The 21,695-nt window shown below is 35.6% G+C and overlaps 1 protein-coding gene across 1 annotated transcript in view; it reads left to right on the top strand.

Annotated features, from left to right (window-relative positions):
• Positions 1-21,695, top strand: part of LOC141338364 (aldehyde oxidase 1-like) — a 30,757-nt gene that overhangs the window by 2,608 nt on the left and 6,454 nt on the right. Inside the window, exons 5-25 of the mRNA XM_073843888.1 lie at positions 415-541; positions 656-717; positions 1,095-1,178; positions 2,628-2,708; positions 2,961-3,105; positions 3,270-3,362; positions 6,983-7,134; positions 7,804-7,897; positions 9,532-9,641; positions 9,717-9,901; positions 10,032-10,194; positions 10,278-10,367; positions 10,639-10,808; positions 12,952-13,078; positions 13,184-13,306; positions 13,395-13,491; positions 13,556-13,680; positions 17,167-17,300; positions 17,433-17,520; positions 18,664-18,750; positions 21,435-21,626. Coding sequence (XP_073699989.1) covers positions 415-541; positions 656-717; positions 1,095-1,178; positions 2,628-2,708; positions 2,961-3,105; positions 3,270-3,362; positions 6,983-7,134; positions 7,804-7,897; positions 9,532-9,641; positions 9,717-9,901; positions 10,032-10,194; positions 10,278-10,367; positions 10,639-10,808; positions 12,952-13,078; positions 13,184-13,306; positions 13,395-13,491; positions 13,556-13,680; positions 17,167-17,300; positions 17,433-17,520; positions 18,664-18,750; positions 21,435-21,626 — 2,529 coding nt within the window. The remainder of the gene's footprint in view (positions 1-414; positions 542-655; positions 718-1,094; positions 1,179-2,627; positions 2,709-2,960; positions 3,106-3,269; positions 3,363-6,982; positions 7,135-7,803; positions 7,898-9,531; positions 9,642-9,716; positions 9,902-10,031; positions 10,195-10,277; positions 10,368-10,638; positions 10,809-12,951; positions 13,079-13,183; positions 13,307-13,394; positions 13,492-13,555; positions 13,681-17,166; positions 17,301-17,432; positions 17,521-18,663; positions 18,751-21,434; positions 21,627-21,695) is intronic.

A 21,695-nucleotide genomic window follows, 5' to 3' on the forward strand; every position in this document is an offset into this window, starting at 1 on the left:
TTAATTAATAGTTATAATTGCAATTGTTTAATAATTATTTTTTAATTTGTTATAATTATTATTAAAGATTACATATAATTAATAATAATTAACAATAATTTTAATAATATTTAATTTGAACACATTCATAATTTTATTACATGTTGTTATTATTAGATATGATAAAATAATATATTATTGTCATATTAATATTTTATGTGGTGTGACCTCTCAATAACAGTGATATTTCTGAATTCAAATTTTTTAATTTAATTCAAACTTCTAAATGATTATGATGTCTAAGGAAAATGACTTAGAGTAATGCAATATATCATTTAGTTTATTTAATATAATATATATATTTAAAACATTAACATGTTATAATACTATTATAAACACTTTCGTGCATCATTGACAGAATGTTTGCTTCATCAGGAGCGTATTGCAAAGGCTCATGGGTCTCAGTGTGGATTTTGTACTCCTGGGATGGTGATGACCATGTACACATTACTGAGAAACAACCCAAAGCCCACCTTGGAGGACGTGACCGAGGGTCTCGCTGGTACAGCGACAGAAACCCCATCCTAAATATACACACACACACACACACACACACACACACACACAAAAAAAAACATAATAAGGCTATGATTAATCATGAATGTTTCCATCGCAGGTAACTTATGCAGATGCACAGGGTACCGGCCCATCGTTGATGGCTACAGAACCTTCTGTGAGGTAAACAGCAGTTGTCTGAATTCATCCTTAATTTGATCCGTTCCAGCTGTTGAATCATGTGGCATTCATCTGGCATGCTAGATCCTTTATGGATTTGTTCCGAGCTGCCCAACCATTCCTGTTTCAGACTGTGGCTAATAATCTCGATTTATCTCAAAGCGACTCATTATGACTTTTATTTATTTATTTTTTCAAAAATATGACCCATGCTTGACATTTAGCATTTTGGGAATTGCAGTGTGACTTTTACAACGTGACAGTCAGCTAAACATTTTATTTGTTTTGCCTGATGTATGTCTGATCTTTGCGTGGTGCTGATTTGTTTGTTCATTTACTGTTCTTAATCGCAAAAAAACCCTTTTGTGTTATTTTTCTAGAGTGAAAACTGTTGCCAGTTAAATGGCTCAGCATGCAATATGGCAAATGGAAAAGAAAACGGATCTGTGGAGCCCATAGAGAATGTGAGTAATTTTTTATCTTAACCTTGCACACGCGTTTGTAGTGTTTTATTATACTGCTGCACTTTGACTTTTTAGTTGCGATAAAAACATACTGTCCAATGTCCTTACATGAAATATACCTGGGAAATATACCCCGCTTAAAAGTTAACTTATACCTGATTCTTAACTGAATGATCCACAGCTGTTTTTTATGTTTAGTTATAGTTGTTTATGAGTCCCTTAGCACACGTACGTCTGCAAGATGTCTGTTAAAGATCTCTTGATCTGGAAAGCATCTGCTGTGTACAAACATCTGGCAGACGTCTGTAAGATGTCAGTTTTACATGCATTCTAAATCATAAACATCTTAAAGACATCTAATAGACGTCTATTTGACATCTCATAGGAAACGTCCAATAGACGTATTGCAGATTAGCAAACTATGTCTTACAGATGTCTTGCAGATGTAAATGCAAATGTCAAATAGATGTCTCCGAGATGTACGTGTGCTGAACAGTTAAACTGCCCACTGTTCTCCAACTCATTGTTTTTTCTGCATTTTTGTGTATTTGAACCCATTCCAACAATGACTGTATGATTTTGAGATCCATGTTTTCACACTGAGGACAACTGAGAAACTCATACACAAGTATTTCAGAAGGTTCAAACACTCACTGATGCGCCAGAAGGAAAAACCATGCAAGAGCCAGGGGGTGAAAACTTTTGAACAGAATGAAGTTGTGTACATTTTTATTTTTTGCCTAAATATCATATTTTTTTAATTTAGTACTGCCCTTCAGAAGCTACAGAAGATACATGCATGTTTGCAAGAAGACAAAATAAGTACATTTTACCCTGATCTTCAAATTCTAAAAGTTTTCACCCCTGGCTCTGAATGCATTGTGTTTCCTTCTGAAGCATCAGTGAGCGAATGAACCTTCTGTAATAGTTGAATATGAGTCCCTCAGTTGTCCTCAGTGAGAAAAGATGGATCTCAAAATCAAACAGTCATTGTTAGAAAGGGTTCAAATACGCAGAAATGCTGAAAAAACAAGAATTTGTGGAACCTGAAGGATTTTTCTGAAGAACAGCTGGCAGTTTAATTGTTCAGGACAAACAAGGGACTCAACTATGTGGATCATTCAGGTAACAACACAGTTTTTTTGTAAATTCAAATATTCCCTTGTGTGGACTATATAAATGTATTTTATGTGAAATATCTTATTCAGGTCAGCACTAAATAAAAAATAACATGCTTTTTGTATGATCTCTCTTATTTTGCTAAAATAATTAACATTTTGCAGATTCTGCAAGGTGTATGTAAACTTTTGACCTCAACTGTACATACTCTTAAAAGAGTTTAGATTAGGCAAGAAATGGAATGTTAATGTATAATTACTCCTAATCAAAGTTAAGTTCTTAAACACTTATGTTTAGTGAGTTAAATGATGTAATTTCTGTGTTTATTAGGGTCAACCAGAACTATTTAGTAAAAATGACCTACTTCCCCTCGACCCAACCCAGGATCTGATCTTTCCTCCTGAGCTCATGGTTTGTCCGATTTATTTAAAAAAGTTAATTTGATCTCACTGTAAAGTAGGTTATGTAATGATGACTACAAGATTTTAAATAAAGTTTAATGTTTAAGCAAGGTTTAACAAGGTCGCCATTCAGTTCTAGTTTGTTATTAATTCTATTTTAGGCTTCGATAAGCTGCCAGTCAGAAGTTCAGATATTATTATCAGCTAAACAACACGTTCGTATGTTGTATAATCATGGTTTGTTGTGCTTTTTGGTGTTTAGAGATTGGCTGAAGTCAAGGATCAGACCACTCAGAGGTTTTGTGGGGAGAGAATGACCTGGATCAGCCCTGGATCTCTAGATGAGCTGCTGCAGCTCAAGACTGATTACCCACAAGCCCCTCTTGTCATGGGCAACACCAACATAGGTTGTGTATGGGCAAATTAGGCCAAACCAAATAAAGTCCAATGGAGTAAACTCACATTATCATTATCAGTCACTATGACATCTTACCCCATTGTTGTTTAATAAGGTTTTCTCTTTGGCAAAAGTGTCAATACTTTGTTTATTTTATTTTATTTTATTTTACAGGTCTGGATATGAAGTTCAAGGGTATCTTCCATCCTCTAATAATATCACCAACACAAGTGTCAGAACTGTTCAAGGTTACCCAAAAACCGGAGGGTATGTGTGTGTTTGCATATGAGATTTTGCTGTTCTCAAGGGCAGTTTTTTTTCTAGCATTTATATACTATTAATATTGAATTTGATTTCTGTATATTCAGTTTTCATCTTAAAGGTATAGTTCACCTAAAAATTAAAATTACCCCATGATTTACTCACCCTCAAGCCATTCAGAGTGAATGTCACTTTCTTCATTCAGGTGATTCGGAGTTACATTAAAAAAATGTTCTGGCTCTTTCAAGCTTTAAAGGAACACTCCACTTTTTTTGGAAATAGGCTCATTCTCCAACTCCCCCCGAGTTAATAAATTGAATTTTACCATTTTGAAATCCATTCAGTCGTTCTCCTGTTCTGGCGATATCACTTTTAGCATAGCTTAGCATAGATCATTGAATCCTATTAGACCAATAGCATCGTCTTCAAAAATGACCAATGAGTTTCGGTATTTGTCCTATTTAAAACTTGACTCTTCTGCAATTATATTGTGTACTAAGACCGGCAGAAAATGTAAAGATGCAATTTTCTAGGCCGATAAGATTAGGAACTACACTCCCATTCTGGCATAATAGTCAAGGAAGTTTGCTGCTGTAACATGGCCGAAGCAGGCGCAGTAATTTCACAAAGCTTTTCAAAACTCTGAATCAGTTGAACCATTGCGTTGCAAAATGATTCACTATTTCAAAGCACTCCAATTGGATCATGTATTGTGATCATTTGTTTCAGAGCAGGACTTAAAATCCCGTATCACAAATCATTTGATTCAGTTCGGGACTTCGTAGCGCAGATCGCAAATCTTTTGATTTAGATTGGAGCGGGTTTGCAAATCTTATCGGAACTTCTGAGAGCATATCGTGAATTATTTGATTTAGATCAGAGCGGGTTTGCGAGTCTTATCGGAACTTCTGAGCTCAGATCATGAATCATTTGATTTAGATCGGAGTGGGTTCGCGAATCTTATCGGAACTTCAAAACGCATATCGCAAATTATTTGATTCAGATCGGGACTTCAGTTCGGAGCAGGTTCACGAATCTTCTCAGAACTTTGGAGCGCCGATCGTGAATAATTTCATTTAGATCAGAGCAGGTTCGCAAATCTTATTGGAACTTCAAAGCTCAGATCATGAATCATTTGATTTAGATCGAAGTGGGTTCGCGAGTCGTATCGGAACTTCAGAGCACATATCGCAAATCATTGGATTCAGATTGGGACTTCAGTTTGGAGCAGGTTCGCAAATCTTTTCGGAACTTCGGAGAGCCGATCGTGAATCATTTGATTTAGATCAGAGCGGGTTCACAAATCTAACCGGAATTTCGGAGCTCAGATCATGAATCATTTGATTTAGATCGGAGTGGGTTTGCGAGTCTTATCAGAACTTCAGAGCGCATAACGCAAATCATTTGATTCAGATTGGGACTTCAGTTCGGAGCAGGTTCGCGAATCTTCTTGAAACTTTGGAGCGCAGACCGTAAATCATTAGATTAAGATCAGAGCGGGTTCGCAAATCTAACCGGAATTTCGGAGCTCAGATCATGAATCATTTAATTGAGATCGGAGTGGGTTCACAAGTCTTATCAGAACTTCAGAGCGCATAATGTGAGTCATTTGATTCAGATCTGGACTTTAGTTCGGAGCAGGTTCGCAAATCTTCTAGGAACTCCGGAGCGGGTTCGCGAGTCTTATCAGAACTTCAGAGCGCATAATGCAAATCATTTGGTTCAGATCTGGACTCCAGTTCGGAGCACGTTCGCAAATCTTCTCGGAACTCCGGAGCACCGATCATGAATCATTTGATTTAGATCGGAGTGGGTTTGCAAGTGTTATCGGAACTTGAGAGCGCAGATCCCAAATCATTTGATTCAGATCAGGACTTTAGTTCAGAGCAGGTTCGCGAATCTTCTCGGAACTTTGGAGCGCAGACCGTAAATCATTAGATTAAGATCAGAGCGGGTTTGCGAATCTAAATGGAATTTCGGAGCTCAGATCATGAATCATTTAATTGAGATCGGAGTGGGTTCACAAGTCTTATCAGAACTTCAGAGCGCAGACCGTAAATCATTACATTAAGATCAGAGCGGGTTCGCGAATCTAACCGGAATTTCGGAGCTCAGATCATGAATCATTTAATTGAGATCGGAGTGGGTTCACAAGTCTTATCAGAACTTCAGAGCGCATAATGTGAGTCATTTGATTCAGATCTGGACTTTAGTTCGGAGCAGGTTCGCAAATCTTCTAGGAACTCCGGAGCGGGTTCGCGAGTCTTATCAGAACTTCAGAGCGCATAATGCAAATCATTTGGTTCAGATCTGGACTCCAGTTCGGAGCACGTTCGCAAATCTTCTCGGAACTCCGGAGCACCGATCATGAATCATTTGATTTAGATCGGAGTGGGTTTGCAAGTGTTATCGGAACTTGAGAGCGCAGATCGCAAATCATTTGATTCAGATCAGGACTTTAGTTCAGAGCAGGTTCGCGAATCTTCTCGGAACTTTGGAGCGCCGATCGTAAATCATTTGATTTATATCAGAACAGGTTCGTGAATCTTATCAGAATTTTCGGAGCGCCATTCACAAATCATTTTATTTAGATCAGAGCTGGTTCACTAATCATCTGATTCAGGTTGGGACTTCAGTTTGGAGCAGGTTCACAAATCTTTTCAGAACTTCATAGAGCTGATCGTGAATCATTTGATTTAGATCGGAGTGGGTTCGCGAGTCTTATCAGAACTTCAGAGCGCATAACGCAAATCATTTGATTCAGATCGGGACTTTGGAGCACAGATCCCAGATCATTTGATTCAGATCAGGACAGCAGTTCAGTGCAGGTTCGCAAATCTTCTCTGAACTTTGGAGCGCCGATCATAAATCATTTGATTTAGATCAGAGCAGGTTTGTGAATCTTATTGGAATTTTCGGAGCTCCGATCACGAATCATTTTATTTAGATCAGAGCGGGTTCACTAATCTTATCAGAACTTTGGAGCTCAGATCATGAATCATTTGATTTAGATCGGAGTGGGTTCGAGGATCTTATCGGTAGTTCAGAGCACATATCGCAAATAATTTGATTCAGATCGGGACTTCAGTTCAGAGCAGGTTCGCAAATATTCTCAGAACTCCGGAGCGGGTTCATGAGTCTTATAAGAACGTCAGAGCGCATAACGCAAATCATTTGATTCAGATCTGGACTTCAGTTCAGAGCAGGTTCGCGAATCTTCTCGGAATTTCAGAGCGCTGATCACGAATCATTTGATTTAGATCAGAGTGGGTTTGCAATTTTTTTTTTTTTACTTTTTTGGAAAACATCAAACCATTAATGGTAAAATAGTTTAAAGAAAAAAGAAAGTATAGGCCTACCATATTTAAAACTTTATAAACAGCAAAATCGTTCACGAGAGAGTGACATTCCAGCAGATGACGTAGGATGTAGCGTAAGCTCTAGTGAGAATATGCTAGTCTTGTGAGAATTGAATTTTATTTAAAGCAAAGGAAAACTAGACTCCTCAGAAAAAGTCGAGGGTAAAAAAACATAGTGTAAATAGTGACAACATTTTCATTTTTGGGTGAACTATCCCTTTAAGGTACTGATATTTTAAACCGTTAATTAATGGTTTGTATATTTAGGTGTGTGTGTCGGAGCGGGATGCAGTATGTCGGTTCTGAAAAGTGTGCTGGAGAGAAGTATAAAAGATTTCCCGCTGGAGAACACGCACATGTTTCAGGCTCTGCTGCAGCAGATAAAACTTGTGGGCGGACAACAGATCCGAAACGTGGCTGTAAGTGAAAGCAGACCCTGAATGCACAACATCACTCTTCCAACTTTCTGTGTGAGGCATAGGTGGAAAAACAAACAAACTGCTGTCTATTAATATATATGATAGATAGATGATTTTAAATTTAGTTTAAGTTTCAGTAATTTTCTTTACTTTGATCACAGTTTTATATATGTTTCTATATATCTTTAATTTATAGTGAGTAATAAAAAGATAATGAACTAATATCTTATTGCTGGACAACGATTATTTGTGCATTTTGTGTACATAATATGTGTGTGTGCACTGTGTATATTTATTATTTGCATATATATATATATATAAATACACATGCATGTATATATTTAAGAAAAAATGCTTATATGTTAAATATTTTTCTATATAATATTATATGAATATAAATAAATACATGGAAATACATGTAAATATTTTCAAAATATATACTGCATATGTGTCTATATGTAAAAATCACAAAGAAGGCATAATACTTTTATTTTTTTTTTCAAATTATTTTAATTTAAAAGTAAATAAATAAATTAAACAATAAAATAAACTTAAATAGTTTATTTTTTAAATGTTAAATAGTCAGCAGTCAAAAATTCAATTAGTTTAAATTTAGTTTTTGTTTTCTTTATTTATATTACTTATTTTTTATGTTTGTTACACATGTAGACACTGGGTGGCAATATTGCAAGTGCATATCCAAACTCTGATCTGACCCCTGTCTTAGCTGCTGGGAGATGCACTCTAGTGGCACTTTCTAAAGGTAACCCAACTTCCTAAATAATTCATAATATTTTAATCAGTTCTGGATGATATTGTAATTTCACACTGCAGAGCACAGCTGAAACTGCTTGAAATTCCACATTTTGCATTAATTAGAGGTTCAAATGCATAGCGCTGTTGTTAGAATGGTCACGTATCAGCAATCTCCATGAAAAACTGATCGTGCAGACCAAACCGCAAATCAAAGAGACTTGAAACTTGGAGGGATGGTAGTACTCACACTGTCTACAACGTGACCAAGGCTCACCCCAATCAGCCTGACGGGGGCGCTACAGCGATCAAAAGTACGTAATCTCTCAGAAAACCGCCAGTCACAGGCTCGAGTATCTTATGTCATTGGAATCCGTGGCTCTTGCTGGACAAAATGCACGGCTCAGATTCGATCACAAATTTTTGGGGTATTTCGCATTTAAAAAAAAAAATACTTTTGCGAACTAGTCCTAGGTTTTTCGCCCGATCGGAACCAAACCAGTGCAGAAAGATTCTCTGGAGAGCGAATATCAATAATTATATTAAAAAAGTTGAAATTTCGACCATCACAAAGGGCTACCAAAACATTCTAAAGGGAAGGGCCACTTTTAGTAAAATGCCTAAATCTCTTGAACAGAATGAGATATCTCCGCCAAACTCAGAACACGTATGTAAAAGCTTGATCTGACGTCACAGGAGAAAAATCGCAGAGCTTGGCCACTTGGTGGTGCTATAAGAGGGGGAAAAAAAAACATAAAAATGGCTATAACTGCATAACCATTTGTCAACGTGAAAATCGGTGTGCACGATCTTGGTCCGAAGTGCCACAAGTGACTATAAGGACATTTGCGAAAATCAAAAAACATGGCTGCCAATGGCCGATGAATTTGAGCACCTATTAGACAAGGTTAATGGAGGCCGATCGGAACGAAACTTGGTAGGCCTATTTGACTCACGGCCCCAAAGGTCTGTGAGAAATTTGAAAGAAATTGGCCACTGAGGTGGTGATACCACACTTTTCAATATTCATATCATATGGTAGAACTCATCATTCTGAACAGCTTTGCCTCTAAAACCACTGCTGTCAATCAAACTGTTTGTTAAAGGATCAAGAAGATGTAAAAAAAAAAACTACTTGCAAAGTAGTCCTGGGTTTTTCTTTCAATCTGGAAAAACACTGCGGTACAATTCTTTGGACTCTCTAGGTCAATAGTTATCAAATAATGTGAAATTGACCATTTGGGAAGCTGTAACGGGTTCGTTTAGAAAAGGGACCTGTCCAAATGTACCCAAAATCCTATAAAGCCAAAAGAAAAACGCAAAACATCACAAAACCATTTTAAACAAGCATACAAAGTTTTAAGGAGATCGGACCACAGGTGGAGCTACAACACTCTACAATGTTAAAAAAACATATAACATTTCTATGGTAAATTACCTGGATTTGCCAAAATTACTTTTTTAAATCATTGATTTAGTGGTTGCAGTATTGCTAAATAATGTCATTTTCATATGTGCTTAAATGCCTTAAAACGCTTGAACCCGGTAATCGCTACTTGCAGTTATGTTTATAAATATATTTATGTACTTCAAGCATGTTTTCCTGACATGCATCTCACTTTTCTACCTAAATATCCATTACAGATGGACGAAGGAGAGTACCTATCGATAAAGACTTTTTCCTCGGATTTGCAAAGACTATTCTAAAGCCAGATGAGATAGTGTTATCCGTTTTCATTCCAGCTACAAGACCGGTAAGAAATTAACTGTCGGCTAGTTTCACCGCTTTGCACATTGTTTGCAAAATTAACTGTTTTTTTTTTCACCAGAACGAGATTGTACATGCCTTCCGTCACGCCCCGCGTAAAGAGAACGCGTTAGCTACAGTGAATGCTGGGATGCGGGTTTGGTTCAACGACAACTCTAATGTAGTGAAGGAGATCAGTATTTACTACGGAGGCGTTGGAGCCACCATCCTCAGTGCCGAGCAGGCATGCCAGCAGATTGTAGGAAGGTAGGACATGAATTTCTTTTGGAATTTCCTTTTACTCTGGGATGCAATGGGATGGGAATGAAGTACAAATTTAGTTGGCTAATACTTGGTGTTGTTTTTGTGCTTTAACTTTTTTTTTTCTTTCTCGAAGGCCTTGGGAGGAGGCGACGTTAAGCAATGCATACAGCGCGCTTGTTGATGAGATCAAACTTGGGCCGGCGGCTTCAGGCGGCAAAGTCGATTTTCGCAGATCCCTGACCTTGAGCTTGCTTTTTAAATTCAACCTGGTTGTCCTCCAGTACCTGAAGGAAAAGGTATAAACCACTTTAGGAAATCGTTATCACATGGAGTTTCAATTTGTTTATTACCCCGTTTTTTGTGTGTGTGTTTTTTACAGGGTGCAACTCAGGGGGAAATACCCCAAAAGATGCAAAGTGCAATTCAACCTCTTCCTAAACACATCCGGCCTGGCTACCAAGAGTTTCAGGTAGGGCTAAATGGTCTTCTGAAGTGTGTTTTTATAGTAGCTGTCAATAAAAGCACTGTTATGGGCAAAATCATGTTCTCATGGTGCTCGAATGGGAAATTTGTGTTTGAGTCCTGCTTGCAACATTCCCAAACCTGTTTACTTTTTCTCTACCTATTATTTATTGTCTGTTAAAGTTTTTTTTTTTATTAAAAGTCAGCAAAAAACAAAAGCACTGAACTTAGATAATAAGGTAAACAGCTGATTGTATGTTTTTGTTTTGTGTTTGCAGGATGTCTTGGAGGGTCAGTCGGCTCAAGATCCGGTGGGTCGACCCATGATGCACCGGGCAGGTCTGAGTCACGCTACAGGAGAGGCCGTCTACTGTGATGACCTACCGCATACTGACGGTGAACTTACCCTTGTGATTGTGACAAGCTCCAGGCCACACGCCAAGATCACGTAAGACACATTCAGACACTTGTTTTAATGACTTAAAAACAGTTCAAATTTAAATACGTAAATATATGTATTTTTTTAAATAAAAAATTTGGTAATTTTATCTTTTTATTTTTTCATACAAATGAAATACAAATGGAGTTCTCAAATTTTTATTTATTGATTTATTGTCATGAAAATAGTCTGATGCTGAAATGACAATGGATTTGTTTGTTTATTTATTATTTATTAATTCATTGTTTGTTTGTCATAAATACAATTTTTAATTAAGATATGGCAATGACTATTCATTTTTTATTGCCATAAATATTGCCCTTAATGCTGATATGTCAATTAATATTAATTCACTCATTTGATCATTCGCTCATTCATTGTTATAAATGTAGCCTTTAACAAGGATATGGCAACAAATAATTATAATTATATATTTTTGTCATGAAAATAGCCTTTACTGGCATGGCAGGAAAGATTGATTGATTGATTGATTGATTGATTGATTTATTGATTGATTGATTGATTGATTGATTGATTGATTGATTGATTGATTTATTAAATAATAACAGTGATATAGTAATGGATACACACATTCATGCATTCATTGTCTTAAATATAGTTTGTTTGTTTATTTATTGTCCTATATAGCCTTAAATAGCTTTAAAGCCTTAAATATTCATTCATTGTCATGAATATAGTTTATTTATTTATTTATTGTTAGTAAATATAACCATTGATGCTGATATGGCAATGGATGCATTCATTTATTCATTAATTTATTGTCATAAATACAGTCTTATTTATTTATTAATTTATTCATTCACTGTCATAAATATAAGTTGTTTGTTTATTTATTTATTTATGTTTTGTCATATATAGCTGTAAAAACTAAAATGGAAATGAATATTCATTCATTGATTGCCATTAATATAGTCTTTATTTGTATTTATTTCACTGCCATAAATATAGTTTATTAATTAATTAATTTATTTATTGTCAAATATAAACGTTGATACTGATATGGCTATGAATACATATTATATAGTTTGTTTGTTTTTTATTTATTTATTGTCTTATATAGCCGTAAAGGCTGAAATGGAAATAATATGAAATGAATGAAATATTCATTCATTCATTCATTCATTGTCATAATTATAGTTTATTTATTTGTTGTCAAATCTAAACGTTGATGCTAATATGGCAATGCATACATATTTATTGATTTATTCATTCGTTGTCATAAATATTGATTGTTTGTTTTCATGTCATATATAGCCTAAAAGACTAAATTGGAAATGAATAGTCATTTATTCATTCATTCATTGTCATAAATATAGTCTTATATATTTATTCATCCATTTGTGGTCATAAATATTGTTTGTTTGCTTATTTATTTATTTACATATATAGCCTTAAAGACTGAAATGGAAATTAATATTTCTTCATTTATTCATTCATTCATTCATTCGTTCATTTATTAATTCATTCATTCATAGTCATAAATATAGTTTATTTATTTATTTGTTGTCAAATATAAACATTGATGCTGATATGGCAATGGATACATATTCATTTGTTGTCATAAATATAGTTTGTTTGTTTGTTGTTTATTTATTGTCATATATATAGCCTTAAAGACTAAAGTGGAAATTGATATTCATTCATTCATTCATTCATTCATTCATTCATTCATTGTCATAAATATAGTTTGTTTGTTTATTTATTCTTTCATTGTCATAAATATAGTCTTATTTATTTATTCATTCAGTCATGGTCATACAAATTGTTTGTTTGTTTGTTTGTTTATTTTAATATATATATAGCCTTAAAGACTGAAATTGAAATATTTATTTTTTCATTCATTCATTCATGTATTGTCATGAATAAAGTTTGTTGTTTATTTATTGTCATATATAGCTGTAAAGGATGAAATGGCAATGAACATTTATTCATTCATTTACTCACTCATTTACTCATTCATTGTCATAAATATAGTTTATTTATTTGTTGTCATATATAAATGTTGATGCTGATATGGCAATGAATACATAATTATTCATTTATTTATTTAATCATTCATTGTGATAAATGTAGACTTTATCGCTACACTTTTTTTGCTATTGCTTTATTGTTTATTTTCTTACTGTCACAGTCACATAGACTTCAGTGAAGCGCTAAAGCTGTCTGGTGTGGTGGACGTGATCACCGCTAAAGACATACCAGGCAAAAAGTACAGAACCATAACAGGACATGATGAAGAACTGCTGACTGAAGATGAGGTCTGTGTATTATTGAAATATCTATGAAATATGAATTTTAATTGCATTTTAAAATTCCTCAAATTAAGGCACAATTTACAATCTTGGACTCCTCTGTATCCTCAGGTTACGTGTGTTGGTCAGATGATCTGTGCCGTGGTCGCAGATTCCAAAGCACATGCTAAACGTGGGGCGGCAGCGGTGAAGATCAGCTATGAAGATCTGCAGGATCGCATCTTCACTGTGGAGGTGAGAAGAAATAATCTGCTGCTCTCATCTTTAGTCTCACCTAACATCATTCCATTCTGATAGAGCTTCTTTTGGATCTTGTTTTCAGGAGGCCATCGAGAAAGAGTCTTTCTTCCTACCTAAGAGATTGATTGAGCGAGGAGATGTGGAAAACGGTTTGAGAGAGGCTGAACAAGTGTATGAAGGTAAGATTGTACTTTTCTGATTACTTGATTCATGGTTTATACTATAGTTCTGCTTGTTTCACAGGAGAGATTCGGATTGGAGGACAGGAGCATTTCTACTTGGAAACACAGAGTTTCCTGGTCATTCCAGTTGGGGAAGAGAAGGAGATGAAAGTTTATTTGTCAACTCAGCACCCAGCATATACACAGGTATGATTTGTATCTGCTCAGTTAGTTATGAAGCAAAACTAACCTTGAACAAAAAGTGGCATGTCTGCAATTATTCATACCCTTTCCAAACTGTCACAATCTAAAAAATCCAAAGTTGTATACCATTCCAAATAGCCCACAAAGTTGTGAGTCGTGGTTTGAAGTCGTGATTTACGGGCTCAGAAACCTGACTGGAATGCAGCATAAAGCATCCTAATTACCCTGATTCATTGGGAACAGCTTATTTAAATAAACTTAACAGGTGAAAAACAGAAGCTCTCTGCTGTTGGTTTGTGGACAGTCATGGCTAAGACAAAGGAGCTCACTGAGGACCTGTGGTTGCGTGGTCGGAAGCCAAAAGTGACACTTGTGCTACACAGGAGGATAGTGAGAGAGGTAAAAAAAGAATCCTAGGATCACCACCAAGACCATCCTGATGAATCTGGGCTCTGCTGGTGGCAACATCTCAAGGCAGACGGTCCAACGAACACTGCACACCGCTGGGTTCCACGGACGCAGACCAAAGAGGACACCACTTCTCCAGATAAGGCTCCCCAAAGCCCGCTTGGCCTTTGCAAATGCTCATCTGGACAAAGAAGAAAACTTCTGGTCTTCTGTTTTATGGTCAGATGAAACAAAAATTTAATTGTTTGGCCACAATGATGTAGCCTTCATTTGGTGTAAAAAAGTAGAAGCCTTCAACCCTAAGAACACCATCCCAACTGTCAAACATGGTGGTGGGAACCTAATTTTTGGGGGGTGTTTTTCAGCCGGTGGACCAGGGAACCTAATCACAGTAAACAGCACCATGAAAAAGGAGCAATACATCAAAATTCTCAACAACAACATCAGGCAGTCTGCAGAGAAACTTGGTCTTGGGCACCAGTAGACATTTCAGCACGACAACAACCCAAAACACACAGCAGAAGTGGTGAAGAAATCATTATCAGACAAAAACATTAATGTTTTGCAGTGGCCCAGCCAGAGTCCTGACTTAAATCCAATTGAGAATCTGTGGAGGGAGCTAAAGATCAGGGTGATGGCAAGGAGACTCTCCAACCTGAAAGAGTTGGAGCTCATCGCTAAAGATGAATGGGCAAAAAATACCAGTGGAGCTAAAGATCAGGGTGATGGCAAGGAGACTCTCCAACCTGAAAGAGTTGGAGCTCATCGCTAAAGATGAATGGGCAAAAAATACCAGTGGAGACATGCAAAAAGCTGGTCAGCAATTATAGGAAGCATTTGATTGCTGTAATAGCCAATAAAGGCTTTTCTATTGATTATTGAGAAGGGTATGAATAATTTTGGATATGCCACTTTTTGTTCAAATGTAAATAAAAGATGAGAAATATTTTTTTTTTTTCCACAATGATGCCTCTTGTACATCATCTTAGTATCTTCTGGGAGACGTCTGTATCATTTCAAATAAAATAAAAAAACTTGCTGGTTGAATAAAAGTAACATTAAGTCAGAATTTGCCAGGGGTATGAATAATTTCGGTTTGACTGTATGATAGATCAGGCAGAAGTTTAGTTTGATTAATTATTATTAATCTTATTTTATATAAAATTTAGTTTTTTATTATGTTTTATTTTATTACATTTTATTTATTTTTTAATATGTTTTAATTTCAGTCATTGTATTATTTTATGTTTTGCAGGCCACATTTTTATTTCTTTTAATCTTTTTTATGATTTTTTTATGCTTTAATGTTTGCAGATTAAGGAGATACACACAGTTTGTTTCAATTTATTTTATGAATTAGTAGGTGATACACTTATTTATTTTTTAAATTGTGTTTTATTTTGTTTTTTTATTATTTTTTATATTTTTTATTATTGTGTGTATATATATATATATATATATATATATATATATATATATATATATATATATATATATTTGTTTTAATTTTTTTATTATTAATTTATTTTATTACATTTTATTTTATATATATAACATAATATATATATATATTTAAAAATATTGTTTTAATTTTATTTATTCTATTTTACGTTTTGTAGGCAAGGGAGATAAGATTGTTTGCTCCAATTCATTGTCATTATTTTTTTTTATATTATTCATTTTTGCAGGTTAATGCACTAAACATGTAAAGAAGTTTGTTTCAATTCATTTTAGGTGTTAGTGGGTGATACAGTTGTTTTTTTAATTATATTTTGTTTTATATGTTTTATCATTGTTATGTTTTAAATATTTGTTTTATGTTTTTATTATTATTTTACATTTTATTTTTTTTTTTTTATATGTATTTATTTATTTTTATATTGTTTTCATAGTTTATTGATTATCAGGGACAAGTAAGTTTGTTCTAGGCATGGGCCAGTATAAGATTCTGACGGTATGATAACCTTGGATAAAAATATCACGGTATCACTGTATTTTAATTACTGCTCTACAATGTTATATTTAAATGTCTGGGTAAAAAAACAACTTTTTTTTTTTTTTTTTCAACTGAACACAGTATATTTTATTTTAGGAAACATATAGAACATTTTGTAACATTGAACATCAGGCAAAATAATTAAAATAAATAATTGAATCTTCTTAATTAAATTAAATTGCAGTCAATTGTGTGAGCCCAAACCTGCAGCTCAACAATAATCCACATCAATAAACATAAATAAAATGTTCAAAAACAAATCCTTCTAAATGGAAAAAATGCAATCACTAATCAAAACAAAAACATTACCATTAGTGACAGTTTCAAAAATAAACAAACACTCAAAGACACAGGAGAGCCAGCGAGTTTTTTTTTTTTTTTTTAGTGGAGTGATTTTGAAAAGATGTTAAAGGTCCACTGTGTAATATTTAAGATGATCTCTAGACAGAGGTGCAATATAATATACATAACTATGTTTTCAGGGGTGCATAAAGACCTTACTTAATGAACCATTATGTTTTTATTAACTTAGAATTATCAGCTTGCGAAATAACACTGACACAATGATGAACAAGTAACAGTAATATCCACAATAACATCATTTTATTGAATGATTAAGTAAATATAATTCCTTAAATTACGTTTTAAAAGAAATCTCACAATCACAGACACGCGCCTGTCAGCACTAACCGCTGGGGGAGGGGCTTGTTTTCGCTGCAGGTACGCACACACACACAACCTAGTAGGGAGTCCTGCGCTTTCACTTTGACGACAAAAAATTTCTTTGCGGTTTTGAAACCGTGACTTTTTCAAACCGCGGTAAACCTTGAAACCGGCTATCATCCCATGCCTAGTTTGTTCCTACCTGTTATTGGAGTCAGTAGCTGAACATTTTAGTTTTTTTTTATTTATTTTATTTTATGATTATTTATTTATTAATTATTTTACTTTATTTTTGGCATATTAAGGAGATAAACGTACAAAAAAAAAATAGTTGCAATTTAATTATATATATTTTTTTATTTTTGCAGATCAGGGAGATAAACATGTACAAGAAAGATATTTTTTGTTCTTATCTCTTATAGGAGGCAGTAGCTGAAACGCTGGCAATCCCGTCCAATCGTGTTTCCTGTCACGTTAAGCGACTAGGTGGAGCCTTCGGAGGCAAGGTCACCAAAACCGCCATTTTGGCCTCAATAACTGCAGTTGCTGCTTGGAAGTGAGTCAAAATAAGGACACGGACAACAGAATGAAAGATTCATCAAACATTCAATAAATTTGGATTCACCATATGAATATTTTGACTATAAAGCAGTTTGACCAATATAACACTTTCTTACTGTCTGTTCAGGACTGGACGTCCAGTACGATGTGTTTTAGAAAGAGGAGAAGACATGCTAATAACTGGAGGACGCCACCCGGTGTGGGCAAAATATAAGGCTAGTACTTTTTGTAAACACTTAATCTAATAACAGCTAATAAACGTTAACATATAAATATGTATTTTTTAGGGCTGTCAGTCGATTAAAATATTTAATCGCGATTAATCGCATGATTATCATGAGTTAACATTTGTATCTGTTCTAAATTTACCTTAAATGAATACTTTTATAAAGTTTTTAAAACTCTAATCAACCTGGGCATGGACGAATATGGATGCTTTAAGCAAATGCATGTTTATTATTAGTGAAACCATACTCAGCATAGAGAAAGACTAGACATGTTTCAAAGGTCATAGATGTTTTTCAAATAATTTGTTCATGTCTATTAGACACATGAAATACCAGGTTCCCATTACTTCTCTTTCATTGCACTGAGCAATTTTCTTAAACAAGCCTGTTTACATTATTTGCAGGGCAGGGCAGCTCACTGCTTCTGAACATGCAAAATGTACATTTATTATTTATCATTACATTTGTTTGCCTCTTTGTGCCCACAAACTGTAATGTGATGCAGCCAAGTTCTCAACAAAACAGTTTCCATTGTCATGTTTTAGTGTTTATGTTGTCAGACAACCAAAGTAATAGAAAACAATGACTGAAAAACTGAATTATGATCATGATTCAATCGCTGAAAAGAATCATTTACCGGCATCTGGACATACGTTGCTATGCTCTGCATTATTATTGCTGTTTTTAACTTACTGTTCACGATCCTTGGACTTTCCAGGAGTTTACCCGTTTCAAATTATGTGATTGCAAAAACCTGCTTCTTTAAAATTTTTGAAGGTATTGTTTTCATTATAATGTACTGATTTAAGAGCCCGGTCTTATGAAAATGCGTACCAGTAGCACGATTTTCTGTTTCTATTTGGCATCAATTATGCCAAATATGTGTGTGTATGTGTCAATTATGTGTTTATTAATTGTTGCTAGACACTTTTTCGCTAGGTTGGCAACATTGTGCATCCATTTCTTTAACTATGGGCAAGGTAATTGGTCAAACGGAAAATGTGCGCTGCATTAATCGTGCAAGTTAAACTGAATTTGCATTAATGCGTTATTTTGAAAGCCCTACTATTTTTAATTTTGTATTTTTGACTTTTATGTGTTTTATTTGTTGCCATGTTTTGACTTCAACAGGTTGGCTTCATGAAGAACGGGAGGATAACAGCAGCTGATTTCCAGTACTACCCAAATGCTGGGAATGTATCAGATGAATCTGTATTGGTGAGATGACTTGCCTTCCTGCTAAAGATCTAAATGGTGTGCTTTGGTCACTATACAGGGCTCTATGCTTACTTTTCTTAGTAGGAGCACTTTATTCTAAACAATAATAAAAAATTAGCCTTCCCATCTCAAGGTGATATTTGACTCCTTAGGGTGATTTACAGGGGAATTTTGTTTTACCTTTGTTTTTAGTTTTTCATATGTTTTATGAGGCTCAGAGGTGGCATGGGTGCAATGAAATTCATAAATTCATGTTGAAATTAATGTTTTAAATATAAAATTTTGAATACAGAAATATTAAGACACTGATTTAGTTACTGAATCAGATCATTCATTTGATTTGTTCGAACAGCTGATTCATTCACGAGTAAAGCATGTAACTGTTTTCATGAATGGGAAATTTAATCATATCACTAGATTCATTTAAAAAGGCACGTTCATTCGTAATGAAACACCGCTGTGTTTAAATAGAGATGCGCAGCGGCTCAGTTGTTACTTGTTTCAGACTACTTTTGACGACGAAATAAAGCAAAATAAGGCAATAGTGTTATAGTTAGACAGTGAAATGGTGCGTTCACACCAGACGCGAATGGCGCGTTAAGTGCGAGTGATTTACATGTTAAGTCAATGCAAAGACGCGATAGACCTCCCTGCGGCGCGAATGATGAAGTGCGAATTGAGTGTTTCGTAACGCATGATTCACGCGAAACGCGCAAGTTGAAAAATCTGAACTTTGGCGAAAATTTGCGCCGCGTTAACCAATCAGGTGCTTGCTCTAGTAGTGACAGATGCAGAAATCCGAAACAACAATGGAGGACAAAATCACCGTTGCTGTCTGTGGTTACTCGGAGCTGTACGATACATCTTAGCACTTTTATTGAAACAGGAATAAAAAGGGTCTTGCTTGGAAGAAAGTGAGTGAGGAGGTCAGACAATCTGGTAAGTTGTAAAAAACACTCTTTACTCAATTTGAGCTATGTATATATACATATTGAGACTACAAGCTAGTTAAAGCCGGTAAATTAAGCTTATTCGTCGTATTTTACAACTACTTTCCCGCTGACGAGTGGCAGAAGCCCTTCCCATGACGTGAATTCGCCTCTGCTGTGAAGTGAAATTCACGTTGCGAATGATGCGAATTTCACGCGCGAATGAAGCGAGTAAACTCAAAATGTTCAAGCGTCCAGCTACACCATAATGGTGCGTTCACACCAGACACGAATGGCACATTAAGCGTGAGTGATTTACATGTTAAGTCAATGCAAAGACGCGATAGACCTTCCTGCGGCACGATTTGCGCGAATGCCGCGGCGCGTATGGAGCGTTTCGGGTGTTTGCCGCTCGTAACGCATGGCTTGCTTGGAAGAAAGTGAGTGAGGAGGTCAGACAATCTGGTAAGTTGTAAAAAACACTCTTTACTCAATTTGAGCTATGTATATATACATATTGAGACTACAAGCTAGTTAAAGCCAGCAAATTAAACTTATTCGCCGTATTTTACAACTACTTTCCTGCTGACGAGTGGCAGAAGCCCTTCCCATGACGCAAATTTCACACGAGAATGAAGCGAGTGAACTCAAAATGTTCAAGCGTTCAACTACGCGCGAATAGCGTGATTTATTTGCGCAATTCGCGTCTGGTGTGAACGCCCTATAAGTCACTTAATATGATCTTTATTTAACTGCTTTTTCAAACCAAGAAATTTTTTAAACGCTGTCACTCATCTTAGTTTGCGATCTTACAAAGCTCTATTATAATCACAATCAATCTCTTATTTACACTCTCTCCATAGTTTGTTTATGAAAGGATTGGTGAAATATGTCTGTGATACATTACTCGACTTTTACTCAACCTTTGAAGCTCCTCTGAGCGCAAAAACAAATATGCTGATCGGGTCAGTTGCACATTGTGCGCCTAAAGTTTTTTTCATATTTGCACGTAGTAGTTTAAAGGAACCGTATGTAAGAAATTTATGTCAGTTAATCATAAAATGGCCCTGACATGTCACTGGACATTAAGAAATCATGTTCATTTCAAATACTTATATCACTGACAACAGTGGTCCGGCCAGGATATTGTCATAACGGAGAAGAATTTGAAGACAGACGCCAACGTTGCTTATTTTCTCCTGGACAGGTAAGATTCATCTATGTTTGGCTAACTTTGCTGCCGTACACAGTGGATTTTCCGCGGTCGGCCGTGCTAAATGCGTTCATAAAAAGCTTTATATCGCACCACTAGCAGGGTATGAAAACAATCTATGTTCCGACTGAAATGTGGTATTACAGTACATCTTTACGAAATATTTGGCTAATCGCCATCTGTAAATTTTTGCGATACATAATTACTTCACAAAACATCTCTTGTGAAGCATAAACATAATTAATAGAAGAAAAACAAATTACTGTGTAGGACTCGTCACTTGTCATTGGAAGCTCCTTGTAGCAGCCTACTCCTGTAGCTTAGCTGGCAACCTCGAGTCAGGGGGGGGAGCGGGAGGGGATACACCGTTCTACAGTATTTTGAAAGTGATTGCAGCACCAGTTTTGGCCACAATCCTACATACGGTTCCTTTAAAGTCACAAATGCGAGTGAAATGGTCACACTGTAGAGCCCTGATATAGATAACTGTGTGAAAATTGTTGGAGAATACTGTATCATCATTGTTATATTTCACTTTTTAGGTGGCAGAGAAGATCCTTCTGCATCTCGATAACGCCTATAACATTGTAAACCTGCGTGGCCGAGCAGTGGCCTGCAAGACCAACCTGCCCTCCAACACTGCGTTCAGAGGGTTCGGTGTGCCCCAGTGCGTGCTGGCCGTTGAGAGTATGATCGTCGATGTTGCACTCAAACTCGGCCGTCTGCCTGAAGAGGTCAGTGTCATTAAAAGAGCATTTGCTTCTTTTTTTCCGTCTCTCATCCTTTTTTTTTTTTTTTTTTTT

The sequence above is a fragment of the Garra rufa genome, chromosome 7 (assembly GCF_049309525.1).
Source record: "Garra rufa chromosome 7, GarRuf1.0, whole genome shotgun sequence".
Taxonomy (NCBI): domain Eukaryota; kingdom Metazoa; phylum Chordata; class Actinopteri; order Cypriniformes; family Cyprinidae; genus Garra; species Garra rufa.